The 27,979-nt window shown below is 38.8% G+C and overlaps 1 protein-coding gene across 4 annotated transcripts in view; it reads right to left on the bottom strand.

Annotated features, from left to right (window-relative positions):
• Positions 1-27,979, bottom strand: part of CYRIA (CYFIP related Rac1 interactor A) — a 109,545-nt gene that overhangs the window by 26,949 nt on the left and 54,617 nt on the right. For all 4 annotated transcript variants that reach the window (XM_054545582.2, XM_054545579.2, XM_024241895.3 and 1 more), the window contains 1 exon segment: positions 11,547-11,626. In XM_054545582.2, the coding sequence (XP_054401557.1) occupies positions 11,547-11,616 (70 nt within the window). In that variant the 5' untranslated portion in view covers positions 11,617-11,626.

Raw genomic sequence — 27,979 nt, 5'->3', positions numbered from 1 at the left:
CTTCCCAGGATTGTCCTTCTGCAACTGCCTCTTCTATCTTTTCTCAGATCAAATTAGTTATTCTCTCCTATGAATCCTAGAGCACAGGTCATGTCCCTGCTACAGCATTTACCAATATTGCATTATTGATGTTGGTCATCATGTCTGCCTCCTCCAGTAGAGTGTAAACTTGCAGCTATTCACACCACAACTAGCAGAAGCTTAGCACGTAGAATACCCCTTTTATGATAATGTGAAAAATTGAACCAAAAGTATTGAGTTGTTTCCATTTAAAATAAACAGATAAAGGAAATGTAGACTATACATACAACGGAATATTATTCAGTCTTAAAAAAAGAAGGAAGTCTTGCCATATGCAACAACATGAATGAACCTTGAGGATATTATGCTAAGCAAAATAAACAGGTAACAGCAGAACACAAACTGCATGATTCCACTTACATGAGGTATTTCAAGGAGTCAAACTCATAGAAACAGAGAGTGGAATGGTGGCTTCCTGGGCATGGGGAAGGGAAAATGAGTAGTTGCTAATCAATGGGTATAAAGTTTCCATTATGCAAGATAAATAAGTTCTAGAGATCTATGCTACAACAACTTGCCTATAGTTAAAAATACTGTATTATACACTTAAAATCTGATCAGAGGGTAGATCTCATGGTAGGTCTTCTTACCATAATAAAAAAGAAAGAAACATAATCCAATATATTGTGTGAATTCATTTCAATTCTGATTAGAGTAAAAAAACCTATTAAATGCCATTTGAGAAAATCAGAGAAATATCTATACATACTATAAATTAGATGATACAAAATAATGTTAATTTAGATATATATCTGTAACACATTTAGATATAAATATGTAACACATTTTCATATTTTTAAAAAAGATGTAAAATTCACAAAGAATATTGCTCTCACTCTAACAAGAGAACAAGTTAGATACTCTACAAAATCCTTGTTATTTTCAACTATAAGAAAGTTGAGTTGCAAAAGTCTTTAATGAATTATAATCCATGAGGTGACAAGACTTTCCTAGGAGATATGAGACCACAGGTGATTTCAAGTTTGACAGAGAAATGGTAAGAGGAGAAAGCTGCCATAAATGCAGGTAACAAGAAAATAGCTTACATTTTCACACACTGTAAAAGGAAGAGTGTGAAGTGTCATGAAAGCTGAGAGGCCCTGGGAGCTCCAGGCAGAAGGACAGTCTATGTCAACCTGCAAAGTCTCTTCCATGAACCTTCACCAAGTGCTAATAAAAGAAGTTGAGAACAAGAAAGGAAAAAAGATTTTAAAAAAGAAACCCTCTAGGCCAGGGGAAGATACACAAGAGAAATGCTCCTACACTCTCAGTCTTATCTAAGGGTGAAGCGTGGCCATCTATGACTGCGGGAGGGGAGGGGCATTGGGAAGGTGCCCTCTAGGGCCCAGCGTGCCAGGCCTGCTGTGGTAGACAGAGCAGAAAAATGAAGAGAAAGCCACCAGCCACTCTCCAGTAAGTAAAGAACAACTTTCTGCCTGGTGAGGCCGAGGAGGTTGAGAAAAGCCATCCTGAGAATTAGGTACTCTGGAGGGCCTTCTGAAGCCTGAAGATGTGACAGGAAAACTGAGACAAACTCTTGAGATCCCCAGCTCTGGTAAAGGGCCTGCTTTGATCCTTCCCTCAAATCTGAAATTTACAGTGAACCACGTATAACAAGCAACAGTGTAGCCCAGATCCAGATTGGATGGACTCAACCACACTAGTGGACTGACAGAAGAAAAAGCATGTGATTTTCTGAGTGCACGTATAATTCACATCAGTCATCACTGTTCTGCTGCCTGGCATTTGTTCAAAAAAAGCAAAGGAAAAAAATTACCAAACACAAAGCAAGAAAATATCACCAAAAAAGTAAAGATTCAATAATAGAGTTTAGAGATAGCCCAGAGGTTGAAATGTATAGATGAGGATCCTAAAATAACTATAAAAATATGTTAAAGAATCTATAATGTTGAATAATGTATGTGTAAAAATGGAAAATTTCAGAAAATCCATTGAAACTATTTATTAGGTTGGTGCAAAAGTAATTGCTGTTTTTGTCATTGAAAACAGAAATGCTAAAAATGAAAAATTCCACATTAGATGGTTTCTACTAATGATAAGCTCCTTGATAAGTTTATCATTAGTAGAAAGTATCAGTAAACTTGAAGACAGACCAATAAAAATTATACAAACTGTATACAAAGAAAAAAAGAATTTAAAAAATAGAATAGAGTATCTGAGATCTGTGAAGCAATGTCAAATCACCTTACTTATATAATTGGTGTCCCAGAGGAAGAAGAAAAAGAAAATAACAGAAAAAGACATTTGAAAAGATAATAAGCAAGAATGTTCAAAATTAATGACAGGTATTAATTCATAGATCCAGGAAACTTAGAGAACCATAAACAGTATAATTACAAAGAAAACATACCCAGGCACATCATAGTCAAACTACTACAAAACAAAAATAAAGATAAATTATTGACAGCAGCCAGAGAAAAGCATATTACATCTAGGGGAGCAATAATAAAAATGGCTTCTCATCAGAAACAATGAAAGCCAGAAGACAATGGGATCATTTCTTTCAAGTGCTTTAAGAAAAACAAAGCAAACAATAACTGCAACTCCAAAATCCCCCAAACCTGTGGATCTAGAACTCTATGTAAGTATCCTTTAAAAATGAAAATTAGAAAGCAATATATTTAGGCAGATAAAAACTCAAAGAATTTGTTTCCAATAGACTTGAACTAAAAGAAACATTAAAGTAAGTTTTTTAGACTTGGGTAAAATGACACCAGAGAGACCTTGTTATGTGAGAAGGAATGAAGAACACCAGAACAAATAAATAAATATGTAAGTAAATATGAAGGCCTTATTAAAATCGCATGCATGAGCATGCACTCTTAAATTATAATTGACAATTTAAAATAAAAAAACACATTTCAATGAGAAGTTTATGGCATATATAGAAGCAAAATATGTAACAAAAGCACACAGTGAAAAGGTGTTAATTTGCAGTTATACTGTGATAAGTTCTTAATTTCTTTACCATGTAAAGAATGGATTTTGAAGGCAGATCACAATCATGTATATTATAATCTTTAAAGCAAGAAAAAAGTGGCACAACTAAAAAGTCAACAGAAAAGACAAAATACAGTACCAAAATAGAGTATCCCAAACGTTTGATTTATCAGAAAAACATGAAGAAAAAAAGAAGGCAAATATGACAAATAGACATAACACCAAGATAGACTCAAATACAAACACTGATTAAATGTAATACAATAATTAATTGTATAGACTCAAATACTAAGCTCAAATACAAACATTAATTAAACATATATATAAATATTAATTAAATGTAAATAGACTAAATATTCAATTAAAAGGAAGTTGTTTTTTTTTTTGAGACAGGGTCTCACTCTAGCATCCAGACTGAAGTACAGTGGTGTGATCTCAGATCACTGCAGCCTCCACCTCCTGGCCTCAAGCAATCCTCCTGCCTCAGCCTCCTGAGTAGCTGGGACTACAGGTGCATGCCACCATGCCTAACTAATTTTTGTATTTTTTTGTAGAGGTGAGGTCTCGCTATGTTGCCCAGACTGGCCTTGAACTCCTGAGCTCAAGCAATCTGCCAGCCTCAGCCTCCCAAAAGTATGGTGGTATGAGCCACTGTGCTCAGCCTAAAAGGCAGATATTATCAGCCTGGATGAAAAAGCTAGGACCAGCTATATGTTGTTTACAAGAAACACACTATAATGATAAAGACATAAACAGAATGAAAGCAAAAGAATGGGAAAATATATACATGTTAAACACTAACCATAAAAAAGCTGGTATAGTCAAAATATAAAATGCTTAGGGGTATATTTGACAAAAGTTGTGCAGCACTTCTATATTAAAAACTGTAAACTATTAATGGGTAAAATTAAATGCTATATAAAGAAAAGGAAAGATGTGCTATATTCATAGATAGGAAAAGTCAATATTACGCAGATGGCAATTCTCCCCTAATTGTTCCATAGATTTGATGCAATTATAATCAATATCCCAGTAGAATTTTATATTGTAGAAACTAAGGACTAATTAGAAAATTTATTTAGAAAAGTAAAGGAGTTAGAATAGCCAAAACAATCTTGCAAAAGAGTTAAAAGACTTACTCTTTCTTGACTCTAAGACCTATTATTTGTTATATTTAGTATTAATTGGTGAGAAGGTAGATCAATAGAGTAATCAGAGAAAACAGAGAGTCCTGAAGTAGCCCATATCACACATATTACAATTAGCAAATTTACGAAATGGACATTAAAGCAATCCACCTGTGCTACTACAATATTATAGACTATGAAAAAATAATAAACCTAATACCTTTCTCACAACATATACAAAAATTAGTTGAAGATCAGTCACTGATCTAAATGTAAAGCTGAAAACAATACAGCTTTCAGAAGAAAACAAAGCAAAATATCTTTGTGACCTTGGTATAGGTCATAATTTCTTAGAATACAGAAAGTGCTTAGCATAAAATTTAAAAATTATAAACTGTACTTCACCAAAATTTGAAACTTCCATTCATGAAAAGATATCATTAAGAAAATAAGTAGGTAAGCCGACTAGGTAAAAATATTTGCAAGATATAGCTCACAAAACACATGTATCCAAACTACAATAAAGAACTCCTACAATTTACCAATACAAAGACAAACAACCTAATTAAAACTAGGCAAAAGACATGACAAGATATTTTCTTAAACAGATAAGCAACTATACAATAAGCACATGAAAAAGAGCTCAACACTGTCAGTTATTATGGAAATGCAGATTAAAAACACCATGAGATACTACCCCACCACTGCTGGAACAGCTAACAGGAAAAAGACTGACAATACCAAATGTTGGAGAAGATGTGGAACACTTGGAGTTGCTTAGTTGTTGGCAGGAATGTAAAATAGCACATCTCATTTGGAAAGCTGTTTCACAGTTCTTTTTTTTTTTTTTGTATGTATAAGTATGTTTATTATTATTTTAATTTTAATTTTAATTTTAAATCCAGTGGGTACATATGCCACGTATAAGTTTTTTACAAGGGTGTATTGTGTTGTTTCGGTTTCTTGAAAAGTTACATATAACTACTCTATCACCAAGGAATTCCACTCGTAGGTATTTACCCAAGGTATATAATGCCCACAAATATTCTACAAGAATGTTTATAGCACAATTACTAATTATAGCCCCAAACAGGAAATAGCCCATATGTTTATCAACAGGAAATGAAAACAAATTGTCATACAACAGAAGAGTATTCAATAACAAAAAGGAAATAAACTATTGATACATGTAATGACATGGCTGGATGTCAAAAACATTATATTGAGTGAAAAACATACAAAAAAGCATACTCTGTATGATTCTATTTATATGAAATTAAATAACTTATAGATTAGCTAAATTAGTCTTTTACAATATAAGTCAGACCTGATCAGTAGCTGTTTTTGGGGTCTGGTAGGTAGACTGCCTGGGAAGGGGCTTGATGGAACTTTCTGGAGTGATGTGAATATGCTGTGTCCTGATAGAGTGTGGCATTTGTCAAAACCAACTAAAATGTGAACTTAAGATCAGTGCATCTTAGTGCATGTAAATTATGTCCCAACAAAAATAAAATTTAAAAAGTGGAGTTATCAGGAAAAGAAGAGAAATAATATATTCTGTGAAGATGGAAAAATGTCAGCATTAGCCAGAAGAAAAGAATTGCATCTTCCAAAGGAATCCTTTTTTAAAAACAAAAAAATTTTACAACTTTGTTGAGATTTAATTCACGTGCCATGCGGTTCACCCATTTAAAGTGCATAATTAAACAGTTTAAAATATATTCTTAGTGTTGTGCAACCATCATTACAATCAGTTTTAGAATATTTTCATTAACACCCCAAAAAGACGTTGTACCCATTAGCAGCCACTCCTCATTTCTCTCCAACCCTCTCCTCACCTCCAGGCCTAGACAACTAATCTTTCTGTCTCGACAAATTTGCCTGTTCTAGACATTTCATATAGATGAAATCAACAGTGTGTGGTCTTCGTAACTAGCTTCTTTCACTTAGCACAATGATTTCAAGGTTCATCCGTGTCATATCACATATCAGTACTTCATTTTTTTAATTGATCAATAATATTGCATTGAATTGATACATTTTATTTGCCCATTCATCAGTTGATGGGCATTTGGATTTTTCCCACTTTTCAGCTATTATAAATAATGCTGCTATGAACATTAATGTGCAAATTCTTGTGTGGACATATATTTTCATTTTTCTTGCATATATATCTAGGAGTGGAATAGCTGGGTCATATGGTAGCTTTATGTTTAACCTTTTGAAGAATTTCCAGACTGTTTTCCAAAGCAGATGTACTATTTTACATTCCTACCAGTGGTGTATGATAATCCTATTTTTTTCACATCCTCACTAACGCTTATTATCTCTCTTTTTTATTAGAACAATCCTAGTGGGTGTGAAATTTGATCTCACTGTCATTTTGATTTACATTTCCTTCATGACTAATGATAGTGAACATCTTTTCGTGTGTTTATTGGCCATTTGTTTATTTTCTTTGGAGAAATGTCCACTCAGATCCCAAAGGAATCTCTGATAGATCAAGTTATTTGCTGATTAAAAAAAGTAGTTTACTTGAAGTGAGAATGCATAGATTTCAATCTGCTTGAACCTCTACCTAACTTGGAGTTCTTCCACTCCAAGCTTTGGATGTTGGAGCTCAAAAAGTTGCATGGGTTAGCTCCTCTGTTGTAAACACTAACTATGTATCCTCACCTGGATGCATGAATTAAAGGTGGTTCACAAAGCAGCTTATCATCAGAAGCACGTGGAAATGTGGCAAAAATGGATTCTTGGGACTAAATGACTGAATCTGAATTTTTAGGTGAGTCTCAGGTAACCATATAAAAAGAAGATTCACCAGATGTTTCTAATGATCATTTCAGCCTTGGAATTACTGAAACTACTTCATTGAAAGTTTAATGCCTGCTGCCCATGTTGGGTGCCACAATGATGGGTCTGATTGCACAATCTTGAGTAGAACTTCAGACATACTTCTTCCTGTAAACTGAAGCCATCACTCATGAAAGATTAGTTTGCTACATTAATCTTTCATTCCTCCCTGTCTCCCAGACTTCAAAGAGGACATGGAGACATGGCAAGGAAGTAGAGAGAGAAGAAAAAGAAGTTGAGGGATGAAAAATAACAATAAAGAAGATGTTAAGTGGTTGTAGAGAAATGTGAATATAAAGTATATAGAATGCACTATAAAGGTCAGATGAGAATTTAAATCCGATCTATGCAACAGGAAAACCTAAGGACAGATGTGTCTAATTTTGTATTATGTTTTGACCCAGCTTAATTATATCTGTTTGACCCAGTTCAATTATATTCTATCACTAACTTCGAAAAGAATATTTAACACTGAAAGTAGAGGTGCCAAATTCATTAAAGTTGTTACTACATGCTATTCAGCCTTCCTCCTTCCCGCCACCTCTTCCTCCTTAACTCTTTACAATCCAGCCTCTATATTCAAAGCAACAAATTTGGAATCTGCTCCCCTAGTGGCCACTAGTGACTGGACAGCTCACTGCCTAATTCATCAGTCCCTTTTCAAGCTTCATTCTTCTTGACAGCTCTGCAGCATTGAATCCATTTACACTCCCTCTTTCTTGATCATCTGTGCTCTTGTGACTGCCTGGATAGAGCCCGCTTCACTCTGTTCCCTCATGGGATCAGCATCTGTTACTGAGGTTCATTCATGGGTTAAGTGCTGAGTCACAAAACTGAGGGGGCCCAGACTCTGCCTCCAGGAATCTCAATTTAGTAAGATGCCCTCCTTCTTCTACAGTCTGACCTCTCTCACGGATCCTCGGACTGCTCAAGCCCCCTTTAAACATAAGCACGCCTAATGTTCCCATCTGCTCAGCTCTCTGGTTTTCTCTCAGGGATGTCAGCTATTCTCTTTGGAGGTGAGCCCCAGTGCTGGACATCTAGCCCTAAGCTCCTAAGCTTGGCAGCCTTACCTTGCATGGTCTAACCCAAGCCGGCCTTCCATTTCATCCCCCTTTTCTCTCCAGCAAGCATTTGGTGTTTTATCTAAATCGGACCTCTTGCTGTTCTTCAAACATGTCCTTCCTATTCCAGTTTCCATGCCTTTAATCATACTGTTTCCATCTGCTAAAAAACTCTCCCTATCTGTGCCTTTAGAAAAACCACTCATTTTTTAAGGCCCATTCCAAATGCCACCTCTTGCAAGAAGACTTCTCCAATTCCTTCCATAGCCTCTGTTTCCCGAAACTAGATGTATGCTCTTTTTCCTTCCTTACTGTCATGCCACACTGTGCTCTTGTAAGTCCTTTATTTATTTCATCTTAAACTAAGTGACTATATTGTCCTCCAATCTAGCCTGAGATTTCACTGGGCAATGACTGCTCTTGTTTACTTCTGTGTCCCTAACACTGAGTGGCTTACAAGTACTCACAACCATACTCAACATGCCCTTAGTGGACAGAATTGAAATCCAGAGACTCAAGGAGAAATCATGATAGCAACCCACCTTCCCTACCCCTCCAGCCCATCATCATTTCTTGAAAATCATCCTTAGGAAATAGGATTTTCAGGATAAAAATTTTTTTTTCCATGGAATGTCTTAGTTTGCAGACAACTAAGATGTCCCTCTCTGGTCAGGGACAGAAAGATTGCTGTAGCTCTTCTAGGAAGCTACTGGTGGTGAGCACTTAGAGGAAGTAAAACAAGGGGAGGAGGAGAGCCACAGAGATCTTTGTTCCCATCTTGATTTCCTAGTCATTTCCTGTGTGACTTCACCCTAGTTATTTATCTTCCCAAAATTTCAGTGGAATAAAGTTAGTCTTATCCATAGGACTGATGAGAAAATAAGCAGGATTTTATGTATGTTTACAAATTTATAGTTCTATATCTTCCTTAAATACTATAGTTCTAGTCCCAGTAATAAGCCACCAGATATGGGAATCCAGTCCACACTTCTTCCTCTTGAGGAAATGACATCGACAAATGGAGTTTTAGTACTATAAACTATCATCAAAATTTGAGACTTCTAAATGCTCTGTTTAGCCACCATGACCTTTCTTTACATAAAACATTAAGAAAATATTCAAAGTACCAGACTGAGCAAAGCAGAGTACTCTGGTACTAGTGGGTGGGGGCGCACAGAAGCCCCTCTCAACGCCTCCCTATGTGCTATGGTAGGGGGGGATGGAGTTTTCGAACATAGACTCAGAAATCTGATGCTCAGGAGAATACCAGTTGAAAACCAGTTTTAAATCCCTGCAAATTCTACTTGGATCAATAATATTGCATTTATTTTAAATCCCTGCAAATTCTACTTGGATCACTTTAAAGGCTTTTGAGATTAGACTTGACCAAGAACTCAACACTGGTCTTTCTGGAAGCATGGAAATCTGAGACTCCAAGAACAGCTAAACAGGCAAGTGAGGCCACTGAATTCTGGGAGGTACATATGAGCATGCACAGATGCATACGGAATTTAGGGTTTCCAAAACAGAACAAGCACGTTAGTCTCCTACTCCCAGGCCTTTATACACCCCCACAGTTGTGAATAAATGGGACACGTTACCACTATTTTGGCCTTTGTACACATTGAATGCAACAATGTAAAATGCATCTAATAAGAAATGGATGGGAACAATTAAACGTAAATAGTAAAAGAAAGGTGGCAAGATTATAGATAATTTGTTTTGTACATTTTTTAAAAAAATTAATAAACCATTCTTTTAACAACATATATGTGTGTGTGTAGATGTGTGTGTGTGTGGTTTTTTTTAGAGGAATACCAAAAGTTAAACCAGTAAAAAAGCCCATTTGTTTGATATATCAACTCACTCTGCCTCTAGCTAAACCCCTTACCAAACCAAACCAAGCCAAACAATAACAACAACATAGCATGCTGATTTAAATAAGAAGCAAGGCATCTTTCATTGACTATAAACTAGATTAAATGTGTTTTCAGAATATACAAGCTTTGGGGACACTTTTCCTTTTCAAGTAGCTATTTAAAACCTGCCAAAGACAACCCCCCAAAAAAATACACCTACGGAGCTTACACTTTTGGTTTAGTGCACCTTAGAAGGGTCTTATAGCATTTCCTTAGCAAACTTCTGTTAGAAGGTTTAATCTATATGCAAGGAAGTTCCAATTATTATTTTTAATGGAGATAAAATATTTGAAAAATTAAAGTTTAAAGCACATTAGAGTGTGCCACAGATTGTGATTAGTGGGAAAAAAGACATTTAACTGTGCCTGCTATTGTGAAATTGGAATTTTGGAAAGGGGTGAACATGACAGTTAAGGAAGAAACATGAACTTAGTCTGAGCAAACATAAATAAATGTTCCTCATTCATATACTCATTCTCATTTGTCAATATATTCAATCAAAAAATAAGAAAAAGTCTCTGTCTTTTTTCAATCATGATTCTTAAGCCATTTCACCTGAGGAAAATGTAGTTTTTGATAAGAGAAACATAACCTTTTGGGTAAAAGGGATATATGTCAAAATCCTGAAATGGTTTGTACAATCAAATAATACATAAAGAATAAAGGAAACGACTAAAAATATTCTGTAAGCCTTATTTCTGGTATTGATCACAACTTTCTTTCACATTTAGCAATATTTGTTTTATATGAATCTTTGTAAATTACTGTCCTTAGTACTTTTTTGGAATGTGATACAGTAATTCATAAACATTTTTAGGAAAAATACGTGATGGTTTTCTTCACATCTTTTTTCCTTTGTATGCACTTAATAAATGTGGGCTTACGACCTTCAAAAGGAAAGCAAAGACTAAAATGATCCTCTATTTATGCTAGGGCTACAAAAGTTGATCACTTCTAAAATCAAAGAAAACCATGGGTGCATTAAACACATTTTCCATTGGATTTCTTAAAAATTGGGGAAAAAAGAAGGAAAATGACATTAGAAATGATTTCAGAAAAAAAATGCATAGTGACTGATATGATTTGGCTGTGTCCCCACTCAAATCTCATCTTGAATTGTAGCTTCCATAATTCCCACGTGTTGTGGGAGGGACCAGATGGGAGGCAATTGAATCATGGGGATGGGTCTTTCCCATACTGTTCTCATGACAGCGAATAGGAGTTTCACAAGATCTGATGGTTTTATAAAAGGGAGTTCCCCTACACAAGCTCTCTCTTGCCTACCACCATGTAAGACATCCCTTGCTCTTCCACTATGATTGTGAGGCCTCCTGAGCCATGTGGAACCGAGAGTCAAACCTCTTTCCTTTATAAATTACTCAGTCTCAGGTATGTCTTTATTAGCAGCATGAGAACAGACTAATACAGTGACCTTTGGATTTGATTCAACTATGATATAAAATATTTACGTTATAACTTCCTTATCAACAAACTATAAGGAATGTAAAAATGTTTCCATTATTATAATTTTTGGAACTTACTTTCAAAATCCAGGAAAAAGTGTGGATAGTTTTCAATTTCCCTGGTAAGGACTTTGAGCAGGTTTCCCATCCCAGCAAACCTAGGGAAGGCAACACAAAACCAAATACCATTAGCAACATAAAAAAATAGACTTGCATGAATATCCCTGGGTCCCCCATAGCTACCTTTGAAGACCAGAAAGAAAACATCTCCAACTCAGGGGTTGAGAAATAATGTAGCAACTTATTTCTAAACTGGTGACAGATAAATATCTCTGAGGTGTTGGGTCTCTAAAACTTAGGGACATGTGGCCTAAGCCACACAAAGTATGACAATGATGGAAGTGTTACAATCTCTCTCTCGAGAATACACCTGCAGTCCATATCTCATTCACCATATTAAAAAAAAACAAAAAGAATAGTCTATGAAAAGAATCAGGTATTTTCGTTACAGGAGACAAAGTTTAGGAATATTCTCCCAAGTGCTTCCCTTCCACTTTTCCTAATCCCCTATATCCTTACAGCAAATGTTTCGGCTTTGCTTTGTTTCCTTTAGATAGATGTGGAACATGTCACATCAGTGGACAAGACAACGAAGAGGGCATTTTAAAAATACCTGTCCAAAAAAGTAAGTTCCTGAAAGCTCACGAGGAATAGAGTTTAGAAAACATATATTTACACTGCCAGGAACTCCTCTTAACATGTATAAGGGGCCAGATTTCTCAGAGGAGTGGCTCCCAGGCAAGTTAGAGGATCTTGTGATCTGGTATTTCAATGGTAATGAGATTGGATACTTCTGGAAGCTTAACAATGAAAAGGCATAATGCCCAAAAAGTTACTCTCAGTAAAACTGCAGCCTAAGACATGTGCAAAGGTGAGTCAAATCAACAGAAAATTACAAGCCTGTTACGTATCAGCAGTCTCAACCTAATAAAAAGAATAACTAAAATGTAGGGCTTTTTTTTAATAAACTGAAAAATTTCTCCTGCTCTCAGCTCTAGACATGAAACTATCTTCTTAGGGAAGTCATCAATCCACTTATTCATTCAACACATATTACAGAGGCGCAATTAGATGCTGGGCATCTAATGTGTTCTTGGGAAGACATTCCTCTAACTCTGCTGTAAGTGAACTCTTGTGCCTCAGATATCTCAGTTTGTGAAGGATCAGTTTGAAAAATTACTGAACTGGTGCAAGGAAACTGCTGGGCTTCAATTTTCTATGGCTATAGTTTCCAACAATATTTATGTTGATACAAGGAATTTTAAAAAACACACCATTCTAAGCAAGATGTGGCGAGAGAAGAATGCACTAAAAGGATGACTCTGCGCATGAGGATATGTAGCACGTGGTGGGATCTCGTCTCCACAATCCTCCGCTGGGAAAACACACATTTGCAGACACTCCCTGATATAAATCACTAACATGAAATCAGAAGACAGACTGTTTAAGTAGTCTATCCTTTGTTAGACAGCCGGTGTCTAATCCCAGCTGTTTTCTACTACCTCTGTTATCCAGGGCAAGAGACTGCATCTCCGTAAGCCTCAGTTTCCTCATCTGTAAAATAAACTTTTGAAAAGGATCTATTTCATGAAGTTGTGAGAATTAATGAGATAAAAGCATAAAATGCTTAGCACAGCACTTACAGGAAGTGCTCAAGAAAAACTACGTGCTTTTACTATTGATGATGATGATAGTCATCATCATCATCATCATCATCATCATGATTATCCTAACAACCTCCAAATGCTTGTTTAGGATTAGCCTATGAAAGATGGATTATAATAGGCTGTATGTTGTGCTAGGAAAGAGAAGACTAACAGAGAAATGATGAGAAAAAATTTCTAAACATTATAGTTGTCTGAATATTAAGTGACTTGCCTAGTGAAATAGTGAGTTTTCTCTCATTGGTGATATTTAAGTAGAAAAATGCTATAACAGCCCTCAACATCGTTGGAAAAATGAATTATGTGTGGGGCAGAAGGCTGGGCTAGACGCATCCTAGACATCTCCCACCTTAAGTTGTAGGAATATATTTGGGCATGCACGCATGCACACACACACACACACACACACACACACTCTGGAAAGCAAACACCATATTTCTCTCTTCTCAAAGATTATTCTTTGTCTTTTCTGTCATTCTTACATTCCTTCCCTGCCTTTATGCCCATTACCTTTTAATATATTTTGAGCAAAACCCTGTGTGAGGTAGGTTCTGCCAAATTAAAGGTTGGGCTGGTAGAGTCCATCCCTGCCACTGCGCAGCATTCACTAACCTCCTGGGTCTCTAGGAAATGATCTGTTTCCAGATTAATGAGCAATTTCAGATTAGGTCTGGAGTCACTTCTTGTAGGAAGATGATTTTACTGTTTGTAGGAGTACTGACTTTCGTACAAAGTGCTTTAATGGAAGTTAAATATTCTTAGGTTTCTTAGTTTTGTGCTACGAATGTGTCATAAGAGACTTGCATGGATTGGGCTGCCTCCTAAAATTCTGTCCTGTATGTGATTTTACTGGCAGAGTACCTGAGTAGAAGATATGCCAAGCCTTTGAAACTCATAACAGATAGAAACAAACACATGTAAAAGTATGTCCAAATATTGGCTGTGGAATTCTGTCTCTTCAAAAGGTTATCTCAGTGGATTGGCTGATATCATCAGATATTTTTGAACATCATTCTAACATCAACCAAGGTTAATTACTTGAAACTCTCAGGATTCTAGAAGTGTCACCTCTCAAGCAAGGACCTCTAGAACAATGACTGTGGACACTGTGTAGAAAGTCTAGTCCCATGGAACCTAGAAAACAAGTGTTTCATCTCATTATGGCCAAATGATTTGATGCTTACTGCCCCACTCCAAGGTTGGTAAGAATTCATGGGAGTGTCTTCTGGTTTAGGGGGATCTGCAAAGTGAATTGGTCCATCATCATGCAGATGGTCACCTAGTAGACATCACAGTTATTTTTAACTGGACCCAGAGTTTCACTTGGAAAGGCCTCTCATCCATATTCTGCATGACAGATTACTCTCCAATTTTTTCAAGCAGCTCGTCAGTGAATACAAAATATACGTTGCTATTACCATAGTACTTGTAAAATAGCTTAAATAATTCATATAGAGCTTATTTTTTATTATTTTATCTCATTCAATAAAATAACTTTGGTTATTATGCACTATTAGAGAATGCAAATAAATAATGGAAGAGGGGGAGTAGGAGAGTAAAAGTGAAGTAGTAAGATAAAGGTAGAGGCAAGAAGTAGATGAATTATAAGCCATCCCATCCAGAACATTTGTTGGAGATGGCTTATCGTTTGCTCCTGGATAGCCAAAGCAAAGAAGTGTCCCCTTCAATATTTGGTGTTCAGGAAATACAAACAGGTTATACTAGAGAAGTACAGTTTTTTTTTAATTGAAAAAAAGGAGACAGAGTCATGGCTAAGAGAGAGACAAGACAACGAGAAATCTCCTCTGGTTTCTAAAAGGAGAGGCTGTTTCACAGAGGAAGTCATATTTGAGGATGAGCTGAGTCTCAGAGCTCCCATTGGCAGAGCTGTGGTTACACAACCAGATGGGTGGCAGAGTAGCTTGGTTGCGGTGTACTCTGAAGGGCTGGGAATTCTGGTTTCTACATTTTATTTGGTGATTCCATGGATACCCTCCTAATGTGACCTGCTGTTGGGTGTATCCCAAGGAATGTCAGTTTACCACTTTTTCCTATGGTGTGAGAGCTTATATCAGAGGGAATATGGCAATCCAGCAGGCACTCTGAGCTTCCCAGGAGGACTTTAATCTGAGTATCTGAGTTTAATACTTAAATATAGTATGTTATGTATACTGTAAAGTTTAGGCTTACTTTAGACACACACACATATACACATGTACATGCACACACACACACACACACACACAATGACTCCCTCGGCAACTTCAGAAATCATTTCTAAGTTGAAGTCCTACCAGGACATAATGTAGCTACTACTGGTGCACATAGAAGTTTTCAGATCTAAATTCATTCCTGTGGGGAGGGTCTGGTAGAGGTGGAGCAAGGACAGAGAGTACAAGTTGAGTATTCCAATTTCAAAAACCTGAAATCTGAAATGCTCCAAAATCTAAAACTTTTTGAGCACTGACATGACACTCAAAGGAAATACTCACTGGACTCCAGATTTTTGTGTCTGGAAGGTTCAACAAAGAGGTATGATATAAATATTCCAAAATTTAAAAAAATCTGAAATTCAAAACACTTCTGGCCCCAAGCATTTTGGATGAAGGATACTCAAACTGGTACAAGGTCTTGGCTACCAGATGAAGAGATGGGAGAGGATATACCAGTTGTATAAGCACTCGTGAAGGAATGGGGTCCTGAAAATCAACATCCTTTATTTGGATGTTTCCTGCTTTGGAGAGTGGCATTGGAAGGTGGTCCTCCTTTCATCCATGTCCTTTCTGGGAGGCGTTTTACTCTTAGAGGTGCAAGTCTTCCCTGCCTAGATTTTCCAGGACTCTGTCCCTTCTCTACTGAAGTGAAGGTGTCTGGGCATCTGGGTCACTGGTCCTTGGCATTGGCCGGGTCTATTTTCCCATGCATTGTAAGCTGGGACTAACTTGCAGGGATTAAGACACAGTCTTGAGAATCTGAAGCAGAGTAGGCCAAAGTAACAATATGATGTGTTGACTCAGTTCATTCTCAAATATGACTTCTACTGTGAAACAGCCTCTTCTCTTAGAAAACAGAGGAGGTTTCTCTTTGTCTTGACTCTCTCTTAGCCATGACTTTTTCCTTGTTTTTCAATCAAAAAAAAAAAAAAGAAAAAAAAAGAAAAAAACAAAAAGCTGTACTTCTCTAGTTTAACCTGTTTGTATTTTCTGAACACCAAATCTTACCCAAAAAGGTGTGTACTGTAAGTAATACATTAATAGGATCATAGAAAAGAGTGCTTGAAAGAGCCTCAAGAATATAAAGCACCATCTAACTGCCTGTTACTCCAGAGCAAGTCATTGTAGCTGTGAGTCTTGGGTTCCTCATTTGCACAACAGTACGATAATAGTATCTCCTGCATGGAACTCTTGTCAGGACTAAATGAACTGAGTGTGAAAGCACCATGTATACTGTAAAGGGCTGGGCAAATATTACCTGTAATTGTTCAACATTACAACTCCTCTTATAGTTTAAGATATTCAGGGAATCCAATAAATGGATTAATGTCCCCAGCATCATATGATTCCATATGATTTCCATTTTTCTTTATTTTTCAAGATTGGTGTCCTGAGATTCATGGTCCTTTATGTATATCTTTTCCACATTAAACTATAACCTGGTAAATGCTTATAGGCATTAATAGCTGAAAGAGACTTTTCTGCACACAAGACACAGTATTTTAGATATGTTTTCTTATTTCATATTCAAAATATACATGGGGCAGATATATATTATTAGAGATTGGAAAACTAAGAATTATTAAAATTCAGTGTAGAAGCTGATTAAAAAATATAAATTCTTATGGAAGACAACTAAATTTTCAAAAGAACAATTTTTATATAAGTTTGTGATAGAGACTTCAGGTAATTCTACAAAAATTAAAACCCATTTTCAATGCAAAATTCCCGAACATAAACAAATGCTTTTAAAAATATGAATGGTGTGGTTACTCTTTTAGTAATACTTGGATTATCATCGAAGATTTAACTTTATTTTTTTTGAGACAGAGTCTCACTCTGTTGCCCAGGCTGGAGTGCAATCTCAGCTCACTGTAACCTCTGCCTCCCATGTTTAATCAATTATCCTGCCTTAGTTTCCCAAGTAGCTGGGATTACAGGCACCTGCCACCACACCCAGCTAATTTTTGTATTTTTAGTAGAGACAGGTTTCACCATGTTGGCCAGGATGGTCTCGAACTCCTGACCTCAGGTGATCCACCCTCCTTGGTCTCCCAAAGTGCTGGGATTACAGGCGTGAGCCATCGCACCTGGCCAGATTTTACTTTTTAACCAAACAGTTGTGTCTGTGTGTACCCCATGTCATATAGCACAAAGTCTAAGGAAAACAAATGTCTAATAAAGAAAACCCAACCAAAGTGGTTCATAAATACTTCTACTGAAAAGAAATGAAATGCCAAAGCATAAAGAGTTAACAAGTAAATTTTCTAGCACTCTGAAGTGGGGGACTTGGGGTGGCTGCCCGCTCCGGTCCTAGGAGATCTGCTTTATCTTCCTCAACACTGACTCTCTTGGTGACAGCAAAATAAAAGGAAAAAGCAATGCCTATCCCACGAAAAGGTAATCTGATAACAGTTCGGGTGGCAAGTTTCTTCTTTCTCCTTTGGTTTTCTAATGAAAATGCTACCTTTAACAATTACTCTGAGAGAATTACTCAATCTCCAGGGCACTTACAGGTGGGGTATGCACTGAGAGAAGACATGGCTTCCGCATTCAGGTGATGCACATTCTATTTAGGGAAACAGCACGAGTTAAATTAAACAATTTAATCTATCTAAAAGCACGTATCACATTCCTGATAAATCGTAAGTACTCGAATATATTAATTGAATGTGAAAATAATAGTATGTCCCCGGTACATATTAAGTAACAGAGTAATTATAGTTATTACTACTATAATTTATGAGAGAAAGAGGAGCATCAGCATTTTATTGAGTGCCCACTGTGTGTGTGGCACTATACTTGAAGCTTTCACACACTTTATCTCATTCAAACCTTACAGCAAACATCAGGTAGCTATAATTATCATCACATTGATTGGGGGGATAAAAAGAAGGTTCAAATGGCTAAACAATTTTTCAAATACTACAAGAAAATGAAAGATAGAGTCACATTTGACATTGAAAATCTGTGAATCTGAAGACTATGCTCTTTTCTGCACAGTAGAAGTCTTGGGGCTCCACATCCCTAGGAGGCCCCTGCTTGGGGACTTCAGAGAGTGTGGTCAGCTGAAGGTATGTGTAGGGTGCTGTATTGTTGAATGAACATGCTCATTTTTTCTGGGGAGACAGCCCATAGCTTCCATTAGATTCCAAAGGGGTCGGATCTACACTAGTGCTACTCAATAGCATGTACAGGAAGGGAGGTGTTTCTTTAGGAAATGAAGGAAAAGAGAAAACTATGTGGGGTGAAGTCTTCTGGAAGAGTTTGCTCGATAGAAGAAGCAAGCCGCCACCCAGACGTGAAGAATACTGGGAATCTGGGTTGGCTGAGAGAAGCCCTCCAGCTGAGGGGGCTTGGGGGGACTCTGAGTGTGAAGGGAACACAGAATACACATTGGGTGACTCCTCAATCCTCCAAAAACAGAGAATTTCTTCCTCAAGATTCATTTACTGTGCTAGTATTTTGAAATAGGTTCTTCAATTTTTTTCCCCCAAATAGTCCAGAAGACGGGTGTTTCTCTACTCATTTTAGGAGTGGTAGCAGTGCCTCTAAAGCCCGCCTGCATGCCCTTGCCAAGGGAGGCACTCATCTTTAATGGGTGACAATTTTGGATGTACTCATGGTATTTTCTATGACCACTTTCTTGGCTCTCAGTTCAAAACCACTTCTATGAGAGTTGGCTTTAAGGCTATTCAGTGGAAAACCATGACTCTCTTTAAGAAATAATTCTCTAGTCACATTACCATTTTCAAAAAAAAAGAAAAGAATTCATATACACAGACACTGTTTTTCCCTATTTGCAACTCTATTTTTGTTTAGAAGAAAAATAAGTTGATAGCATTAGCTGCACTCCCAGAGTATAAAACCAAATGAAATCAAGCAGGGTTTATTTTAGAAAGAAGTGACTGTGGTTTATGGAGAAATTCATTTGTTTTCTGTAAATAAGACATATCAAAGGAAGCAGGCCCAGGGAACAGGGCAGTGTGAATGATGACCTCTGCCTGTGTATACCAAAATTTCAATGCTCAACCTTCATGAGTAGATCACAAGCTCCTAAGAGATTTCTTTTTTCGGTTATGACTATTTGAAAGAAGAATTCTTAAGCCAATGCTACTTTTTATCAATAATGAACAGAAGGTGAGAAAATAAATCAATACAACAGCAGGCCTACCAGGGTTTATTTTCTAACATTTTTTTTAAAAGTCAAAGACAATAATACTCATCTCTAACAGATAATAAGACCTCTATCAGAAGGGACAGATTTTCTTATCATTTTGAATGACCCAATACCTTCCAGATTCTATAATCTTTAGCATCTCTGGTGCAAAGACTTTAAGAAATCGAAGACTCAGATTACCTATAACAACATTTTGGGAATAAGGAAGTCCGGACTCATCCAACTTTTTTTTGGCAACATAGCATTTAAACTACAGACTGACCATGAATACACCAATAACATATATTTATATAATTTCACATCTTTGTCAAAGATGTGTCTGACCGCATTTATCTTCAGTATGAGCATATGTCAAAGGCAGAAAAGTTATCATTGGACCTATTTTACCAGTATAAGAACTCCATGACCAGGTATAGTAAGTGTCCTTCCCAAGGTCCTCCAGATGGGTCCTGGACTTCATAATATACAGGCCCCCTACATCCCCAAATTTAATCTGAATACACTCCACATTAGGACTGGGGTCATCTTTTTAAAGCTCTCATTTTACAAAAAAAGAATGGGTCCAAGAATCCATAGCACATTAGGGTCAAAGAAGGGACTAGAAGAGAGATGTGGCTCTCAATCTCATGCTCTGTCCATTAATACAAAGAGTAAATGGGACATCAAGCTCATTTTCTAAGACATGATGAACTCAGAATGCTCTTTGCTCCCTAATAAGGACACCCTTACTGGTGGTCCAGAATAAATTTGCACACTTCCCTTCCTTCTCAATTTGATTTTCCTGATTCATACCCTTGGCAGAGCTTGCCAGTATCCCGCAAATAGCCTCCAACTTGATCTTCCTGACACCAGTCTTGTCTCCCTTCTACTCATTTCCATGCTGCCGGCAGAGCCATTTTCCTAATCACAAATCTGAGATACTACTTCCTTGCTTAATATGCTTCTGTGGCTCCCCAGTGCCTGTTGGATAGAATGCATTCAAATGAATGCACTGGGCACAGAAAGCCTGGACCCCGTTCCCTCCACTCCAGCCTTGCCCTGCACATCCCGTCCCTAGAGTGGCTCCGCTCTTGACTGCCTCAGGGCCCTTGCACATGCTGCTCTGTCTGCTTAACATTCTTAATGATTTGCATACTAGAGTGAGGAGGGTGCTTTATGTATCGCCATATTTTAATTTTTACAACAACCATATGAAATAGTTACTGCTGTTATCCCAGTTTCAGAGATAAAGAAAGAATCTTAAAGACTTAGAAACTTACTGCATCTCACCAGTGACAGATCGGGGTCACTGGAATCCCCTTCTATCTGACATCTAAGCACCAGCTCTTGGCAAGTGCTTGCCCCACACCTCCTTTGAAGTAGGAGGGTGAAGATCGGGACCCTTGGAAGGACCCCCTGAGCCCTCCCTCCCCTTCTATTCTACACCAGTAAAAACAAAAGCTACTCTTGTGAGGGAGCTCCTTGTCTCTGCTCACCTAACATACCTTGTGTGTCATGCGACAGTGCCTATTGCAGCAAACCATAATTACATACGCTTTCTCCTGTATCTCCCTGTCTTCTGGGACAGGGCTGCTTTTACACCTCCTTGTATTCCCAGCACTTAAGGACAGGCCTGGCATGTAGTAAGCACTGAAAAATAAATCCTTAGGATTGTTCTGACTGGTGGTTCCCAAGCCCTCCAAGGCAAAATGAGAAAAATAAAGCCTACGTCATGAGCCTTTCAGAAAGTTATTCAAACGCTTCTATGTTACAAGGTTTTTATTTATGTTGGAAATTGTAATTATATCCTAAATATGCCCGGTTTATTTGGAAATGTTACTGGTTTTTGAAATCCTGAAGTCTAGGAACATGCACCTGGGCTATGCCTTGTGTGGGGCTGGGAGCAGAGCTACAAGTGTGACCTGGCCTCTCACGTCGTCAGGCCAGCGCCTTCATCTGCACCTGCTACCTCACTTCGTTTTACTGTAAGTCTGACCTTCTAGCTACAATGGGGCCACAAGATTTCCCCAGCAGGGTAGAAGAAAACAGAGTAGAGGAAAACAGTCCAGTTTTGGCTTTAGGAATGTTTCTGGAGACTGGATGTGATTTTAGGAGGGCAATTAAGACAATCTACCTTTCAAGCTTATCAGCAAGGTTCAGAGTTGGAGAAATCCTGATGGGCAGCCAGGACGGCCACTGCTGTCAGTGACATCAAAGGCTTGCAGATGTCCCACAGTGCTCTGCAAAGCCAGCAGCACTTCTGGCTCCACCCAACCATCGGCTGGCATCCAGTGGGTGTCCCAGGAGCAAGGGGCCCAGCCCTGACATGTCTAGTATTCAGATGACTCAGACACGCTTTCTCCTGGTCACCACAGAACCCCGTATACGACATGTACACGATCTGACTGTTCTGAATTACAAGTAAAACGAACTACCCACTTCCATTTAATCATCAGCTTACAATATGTCAATAGGTGGTCTTAAAAAATACTTCTCATCTAAAGGTACATTTCTTAAATGATATAAGCAACTGCTTTTCTGGGGAAAAATATGCACCACTGGAATGAAGTAGCTCAGTTGATACATTCTGGGAGCCTGTATTTGCTAAACCAGGTTAGCCATTTTAGATGGCGGGGCTGGGCTGCACATCCCTGCTCCATCTGCCATTTTTTGCAATGAAGTCATGAGGTTTTCTGTTCCGTTGTCAAATGTATTGCCAAGAATCCAACAGATGATTTCATTCCAAGATGAAGGAAGAAAACTGAAGTGGAGTGAGTCTATTAAGCACTTTCATCTGACAATAAAAATGAGTTAATGGCTAAAATGTGTTTTCAAAACGTTTTAACACTACAAGTAATGGCACTCAAATGAGAAAATGCCTTGAATATTCTCATCGATCATTAATACCATGGTGTCCCTCAAAAGGGCTTGGCATTCCCCATGGAATACAAGCTGCTAGAGTCCAGTTGTAAGGCAATTCATGGGAATTCTAAAAAAAAAAAAAAGCCATGAAACCATTATGGAATTGAACAATTAAGTGCAGGTTTAAAATAGCTCTTCCAATATCTGAGTTCAGTTTTCTAAAATAGACTATTACCTCATCATAGTTAATTTTTCCATAAACATCAATAGTACAGCAGCAAAAAGTACCTAAGAAATGAGCGCAAAATTAGATTCTTTTTTAGGGAATGAAAGTCAATGTGTCCCCCACTTTCAAATGCTAGTGACATGGGAGCAATCAAAATGGGCTCAGCTCTGGCCCAGGCCACTGCTGGGAAGTCACTAGTGAATCCGTCCCCTTTCTCTTGGGAAATCAAGAACATGCTTATGAGGAAACTGCTTGAGACACCTGTTTCTTACCTAGGCAGGTGGACACTCTCAGCCTACCCAGGCCCGTTCTGCTTAATTTCAAAGGGAAAGGTACCCCATGCAGGGCAAGGGGCCCCAGAGACCCCAAATTCTGGGGCAGAATTCGATGGCCCCAGGACCTTGGGATGAGTTGACATCTAAGAAAGTTTTTAGATGTTGAGTTTTCTTAAACTGGAGCTCATCTGGGTACCAAAGGAGGCTGTGGATTTGACATGTCAATGCAAAGGAGCAAAGGAAATTTGCTCCTAGGTCAAATTTATTTTGGAAAGTGCAGGAGGATATAAAAAATTATTTTGGCACCAAAACAAAACAAAAAAATCCAATAAAAGCCATCACGTACAAAAAACCTGAAGAATTTGAGGCCAAGAGAGATTAGCATGCTCCGTGAAATCTCAAGCATCAAGAATGTCCAGAGTGTCAAAACCTCAATTGAAATCTCAGAGACAGGTGCGGCTCTGCCTTTGTTTCTAGCTTCCGAAAGGAGCAATTGCCCTTGTTTCGATGTACTCATCATTGCAAACAAAACTAACATGTTAAAATAAAAGCCCTGGCTTGGTACCTGAGCAAGCTGTGCAGATGGTCAACCTAAGGCTGGGACAGGAAGGTGGATGAGATGAGAGTCTGCAGAGTGGTGGGAGGTGGGCCTGTCAGGCAGGGAGGGGCGGGTGGGGGGTGCTACTTCCTGAGACAGAATCCAGGGAGCAAATAGAATACAGAGTTAGCTGAGTCGACGAAGTTAGCCATGGTTAGCATAAATGCCTGCTAAGCTGGCTGTCAAATAAAGGTGGGTAAATTTTTTACTTGGTATGCAAAGCTATAAGCCTGGCTTAGAGCTCTCTTTCAAGATTCTGCCCCTCTGCTGAAGCTACTCTGATCACTCTGTACATAAGCCACACCAGAATATGACAGTGGAAGGGCTCCTGCCTCCTTGCTTCTGTCTTTTTTCTTTTTTTTAGATGGAGTCTGCTCTGTCATCTAGGCTAGAGTGCAATGGCACTATCTTGGCTCACTGCAACCTCTGCCTCCCAGGTTCCCGGGTTCAAGCGATTCTCCTGCCTTAGCCTCCCAAGCAGGTGGGATTACAGGTGTGTGCCACCACACCTGGCTAATTTTCGTATTTTTAGTAGAGACAGGGTTTCACCATCTTGGTCAGGCTTGTCTTGAACTCTTGGCCTCAAGGAATCCACCTGCCTAGGCCTCCCAAAGTGCTGGGATTACAGGTGTGAGCCAGAGTGCCCGGTCCTCGCCTCTGTTTTTTTGCTCATACTGTTCCTTTTGCCTTGAACAGCTAAAGACGGCCTGTCGTTTCTCCCAGTAACCTCCTCCCCAAACCCCAGGCATAAGTAAGTACCTTTGCTGTTGTGGATTCTTGCAGGGGCTATCTCTGACTGGCTGTCAGTGTTTTAGCCATTTCAACCACTCCTCCCCGCTCAACCACCAAGCACGGTCCAACACATGGCATTATTCATTTATGGCCACTGAGATGGATGGGAAGGGCTGGATAAGTAGTCACTATCCAGCAACAACAACAAAGACGTCACCCACACAGACTGAGTAGAGAAAACAATCATTGGTGAGAGAAACCGGTCAGAGAAAAATAAGCATTTCCCCAAATATAAACACTTTTGGGTGACTGGCCCTTTTGTTTTAGGACCAGAGACTACTTTGAAAATCTGATGAAAACGGGCTTTCTCAGAAAAATGCACACATGCAGACTGATATATTTTCAGGAGGTAAAATAAATACACGGAAGCCCAGAAACGAGGGAATCCCTCATCTATTTTAAGATCGCAAATTTCAGTTTATAGATGGCCAAGTGGAATGAGGACGGCGTTTTGTAGTGTGGACCACGGACTAAGCTATACTCTAAAAAGGAAAGGGAATCACTTCATGGAAACAGCATGAGCTTTGGAGACGTTGGGACAGTCATTGGACTCTTTTGAATCTGAGTTTCCCTTGTTAGTAAAATGCAAATCAAAATATTCCCTTTTTAGTATTGTTACTAAGTAAGTAAGATAATGCAGGTAGAAGTTCTTAGTGTAGCATCTGGCATGCAGTAGGTCCTAACAAATAAGTATCTGCGCCCCCTGCCTTGCATTTCAAAAATTGCAACCACAGCGCAAACAAGTCATTGCCCTTTTAGCAATAAATCCTGCACTGTTGCTTTGGAGCTGGAGAAGAAAGCCGACTCAGACCACCACGTCAGTGAAGAGGTGAAGCTGGGTGCTGAACTGCTGCTGCGGCGGGATCATTCACATGGCTATTAATCATACAAGAGCCCATTTATGACAAACGCAGGTCACTCCCTTTGCATGACAAGGCACATGGGTCCACAGAGCCCCATTATCCAAAAAAAAAAAAAACACAGAGCATTGTGGGCGATGCAGGCGAAGGCGAGTACACACACAAGCGGACATTGTAAGGCTGTTTGCACAACCCCGCCGTGCTCCTCGCGGATTTCCTGCCAAGGAGACATTTAGATCTCACAGAGGCGGCTGCAGACATTTGCTCATTCAACATGGCTTCAGGCAGTGGCAGCGGAAACCCGGTGCATGGTACCCTCTGCTGGTCATCTCTGGAACTGCGGGCCAGGGATACCGGGGATAAAGCACACAAGGGGGACCCCTGGGGCCCCAGGCTCTTCTCTCCCTCCCTTGTCTAAAGAGTACAGTGCAATAGGCATGAGCTTTGCTGTCTGAAAAGTCTGACTTTAAATATCAACATCTCAACTGTAACATGGATTAGCCACAAGACCCTGGGCATGTCATCTCACCCCTCCTCAGACCTCAGCTTCCAGCTGGAGACCACATGTTTCTACCACAGGACCCTTGCACTTGCTAGCCCTTCTGCCTGGAATGTTTTTCCACAATCTGCATAGATTTTCTTTACATATTCATTCGGGATTTATTTTTCAGTGGAGTTCAACCTAACTGTTTTGTCTAAAATACTATTTTACTCCCACTCCCCAGTAACTCTGCCTTTCTTTTTAGTATATATCATCATTTATTTATGTACCCTCAACTCCTAGAACAGGGCCTGACACAGAGAAGGAATTCCATACATATATGTGGAATAAATAAGGACATATTCCATGACTCCCCTGTCGCTTCTCCTCCTAAAACAAAACGTATGCTTCTTCCTCCATATTACAGGGGAAAAGAGGTTCTCAGATCATCCTGATATTTTATTCACACACTCTTACTGGTCAGAGAATCTACTACTGTGTAGTATCCAGAACCGTTTCCAGGCCTCTGAGTATGGTCTGACCAGAAGGACTGCATCTCGCTTCCATCTGGACAGTAAACCTCTACTGATGTAACCCAAGATGGTACTGAGGAATTTTGGCAGACAGAGCATATTGCCAATATGTACTGATTTACAGCCAACAAAAAATGCAATTGAGTACTTACTGCTTACTTAGTAAGATGAATAATAATAATAACTTCCACAGAGTGTGCATATATTCTGTTCTAGGCATTGTGCTAAATACATATAGTGTCATCTTTAAAGCCAAAAGCAAACTCAAGATTCTGTGCTACTACCATCTCCCTTTTAGAAATGAGAACACTGAAGCAAGTGAATAACTTGCCTAAGGTAACTCAGTTAATCACCAGCAGAACTGGAATTTAAACACAGCCCATCATACCAGAAAACTCGCAGTCTAAGCCACTATGTTATTTTGTCGAACACTCCTGCACTATTATTAGATGTTTTTGGGAAACAGAAAATGGCTTAAGACATGGCCTGTGGCCTCTGGTCAGGGCAAGAGGGCTGTGGAAACTCATAGCAAATTGTGTCCATTTCTAATTAACTTATTAGCACATGGTTTGGCATTAGGTTGCCTGAATATATTTTTTGCGAATTGTTGACATTCTCATTGTATAAAATCCTAGAATTCTAGAACAGGGAGAAGTGTCCCTGATCCAGCCCAGTGGCCCAGTCCTGTTTAGGTACAGATGATAAAGTTGAGACTCAAAAATCCCAAGGCTTCGGCAGCCTATGTACACTGCCCCATGTAGTTGGAACACATGATAAACTTCTGTGAAGTTCCTAGAAATTACAAGCATAACCAAAATTTCTGTATAGTTGGCAAAACTGTATAGGCTCTGCTTAGTTACCTAACTACCCACATTTCACTTCCTATTTTATTCAATTCTGCTGATCCTCCCTCTATCCATCACCTCTCATCATCCTTGGCACTTGCCTCAAAAATAGGATTGACTTCTTTTAGTCCCAACATATATATATATATATATATATATATATATATATATATATATATATACCCTGTATATCTTGCATATATTTCTATCAAAAATATAATATTTACACCTATCTGTTGAACTTCTTGAGGACAGGTGTTAATCATCAATCCATCCCCTGTACCTAGCACAGTTCTTAATACAGCGTTGAAATCTGGTGACTAGGTCAGGGGCCGTGGCTCACACCTGTAATCCCGCATTTTGGGAGGCTAAGGCGGGCAGATCACAAGGTTAAGAGATCAAGACCATCCTTGACAACATGGTGAAACCCTGTCTCTACTAAAAATACAGAAAAAAAATAGCTGGGTGTGGTGGCATGTGCCTGTAGTCCCAGCTACTTGGGAGGCTGAGGCAGGAGAATTGCCTGAACCCAGGAGGTGGAGGTTGCAGTGAGCCGAGATTGCACCACTGCACTCCAGCCTGGTGACAGAGAGAGACTCCATCTCAAAAAATAAATAAATAAATCTGGTGACCAGTCAAAGAAATAAATACACGAGCATTGCTCTTTTTAGAGACTAGGGCTAAATAAAACATGGCTCTTGCAGTAAGGACCAGTAAGGATGAGAATCTGCATTCAAAGACAACTATAATGGGGAGGAAGACTCTAGTGAGGACTGTGATCTGGGTAAAGGCAAAGTGTTTGGGGAAAGGAGTCTAAAAGAGGAGGTGCCTCATCTGGACTAGAATAGTTTGGGAGGGTTTCCTGCAGAAAGGGGCTGTAGCTTGAGGTGGAGGAGAAGGAGAAACTCCCAGTGAACATCCCACTGCCAAGACACCTGTGAGC

The sequence above is a fragment of the Pongo abelii genome, chromosome 12 (assembly GCF_028885655.2).
Source record: "Pongo abelii isolate AG06213 chromosome 12, NHGRI_mPonAbe1-v2.0_pri, whole genome shotgun sequence".
In the NCBI taxonomy this organism is placed as follows: domain Eukaryota; kingdom Metazoa; phylum Chordata; class Mammalia; order Primates; family Hominidae; genus Pongo; species Pongo abelii.
This window is presented reverse-complemented; position numbering and strand designations above follow the sequence as displayed.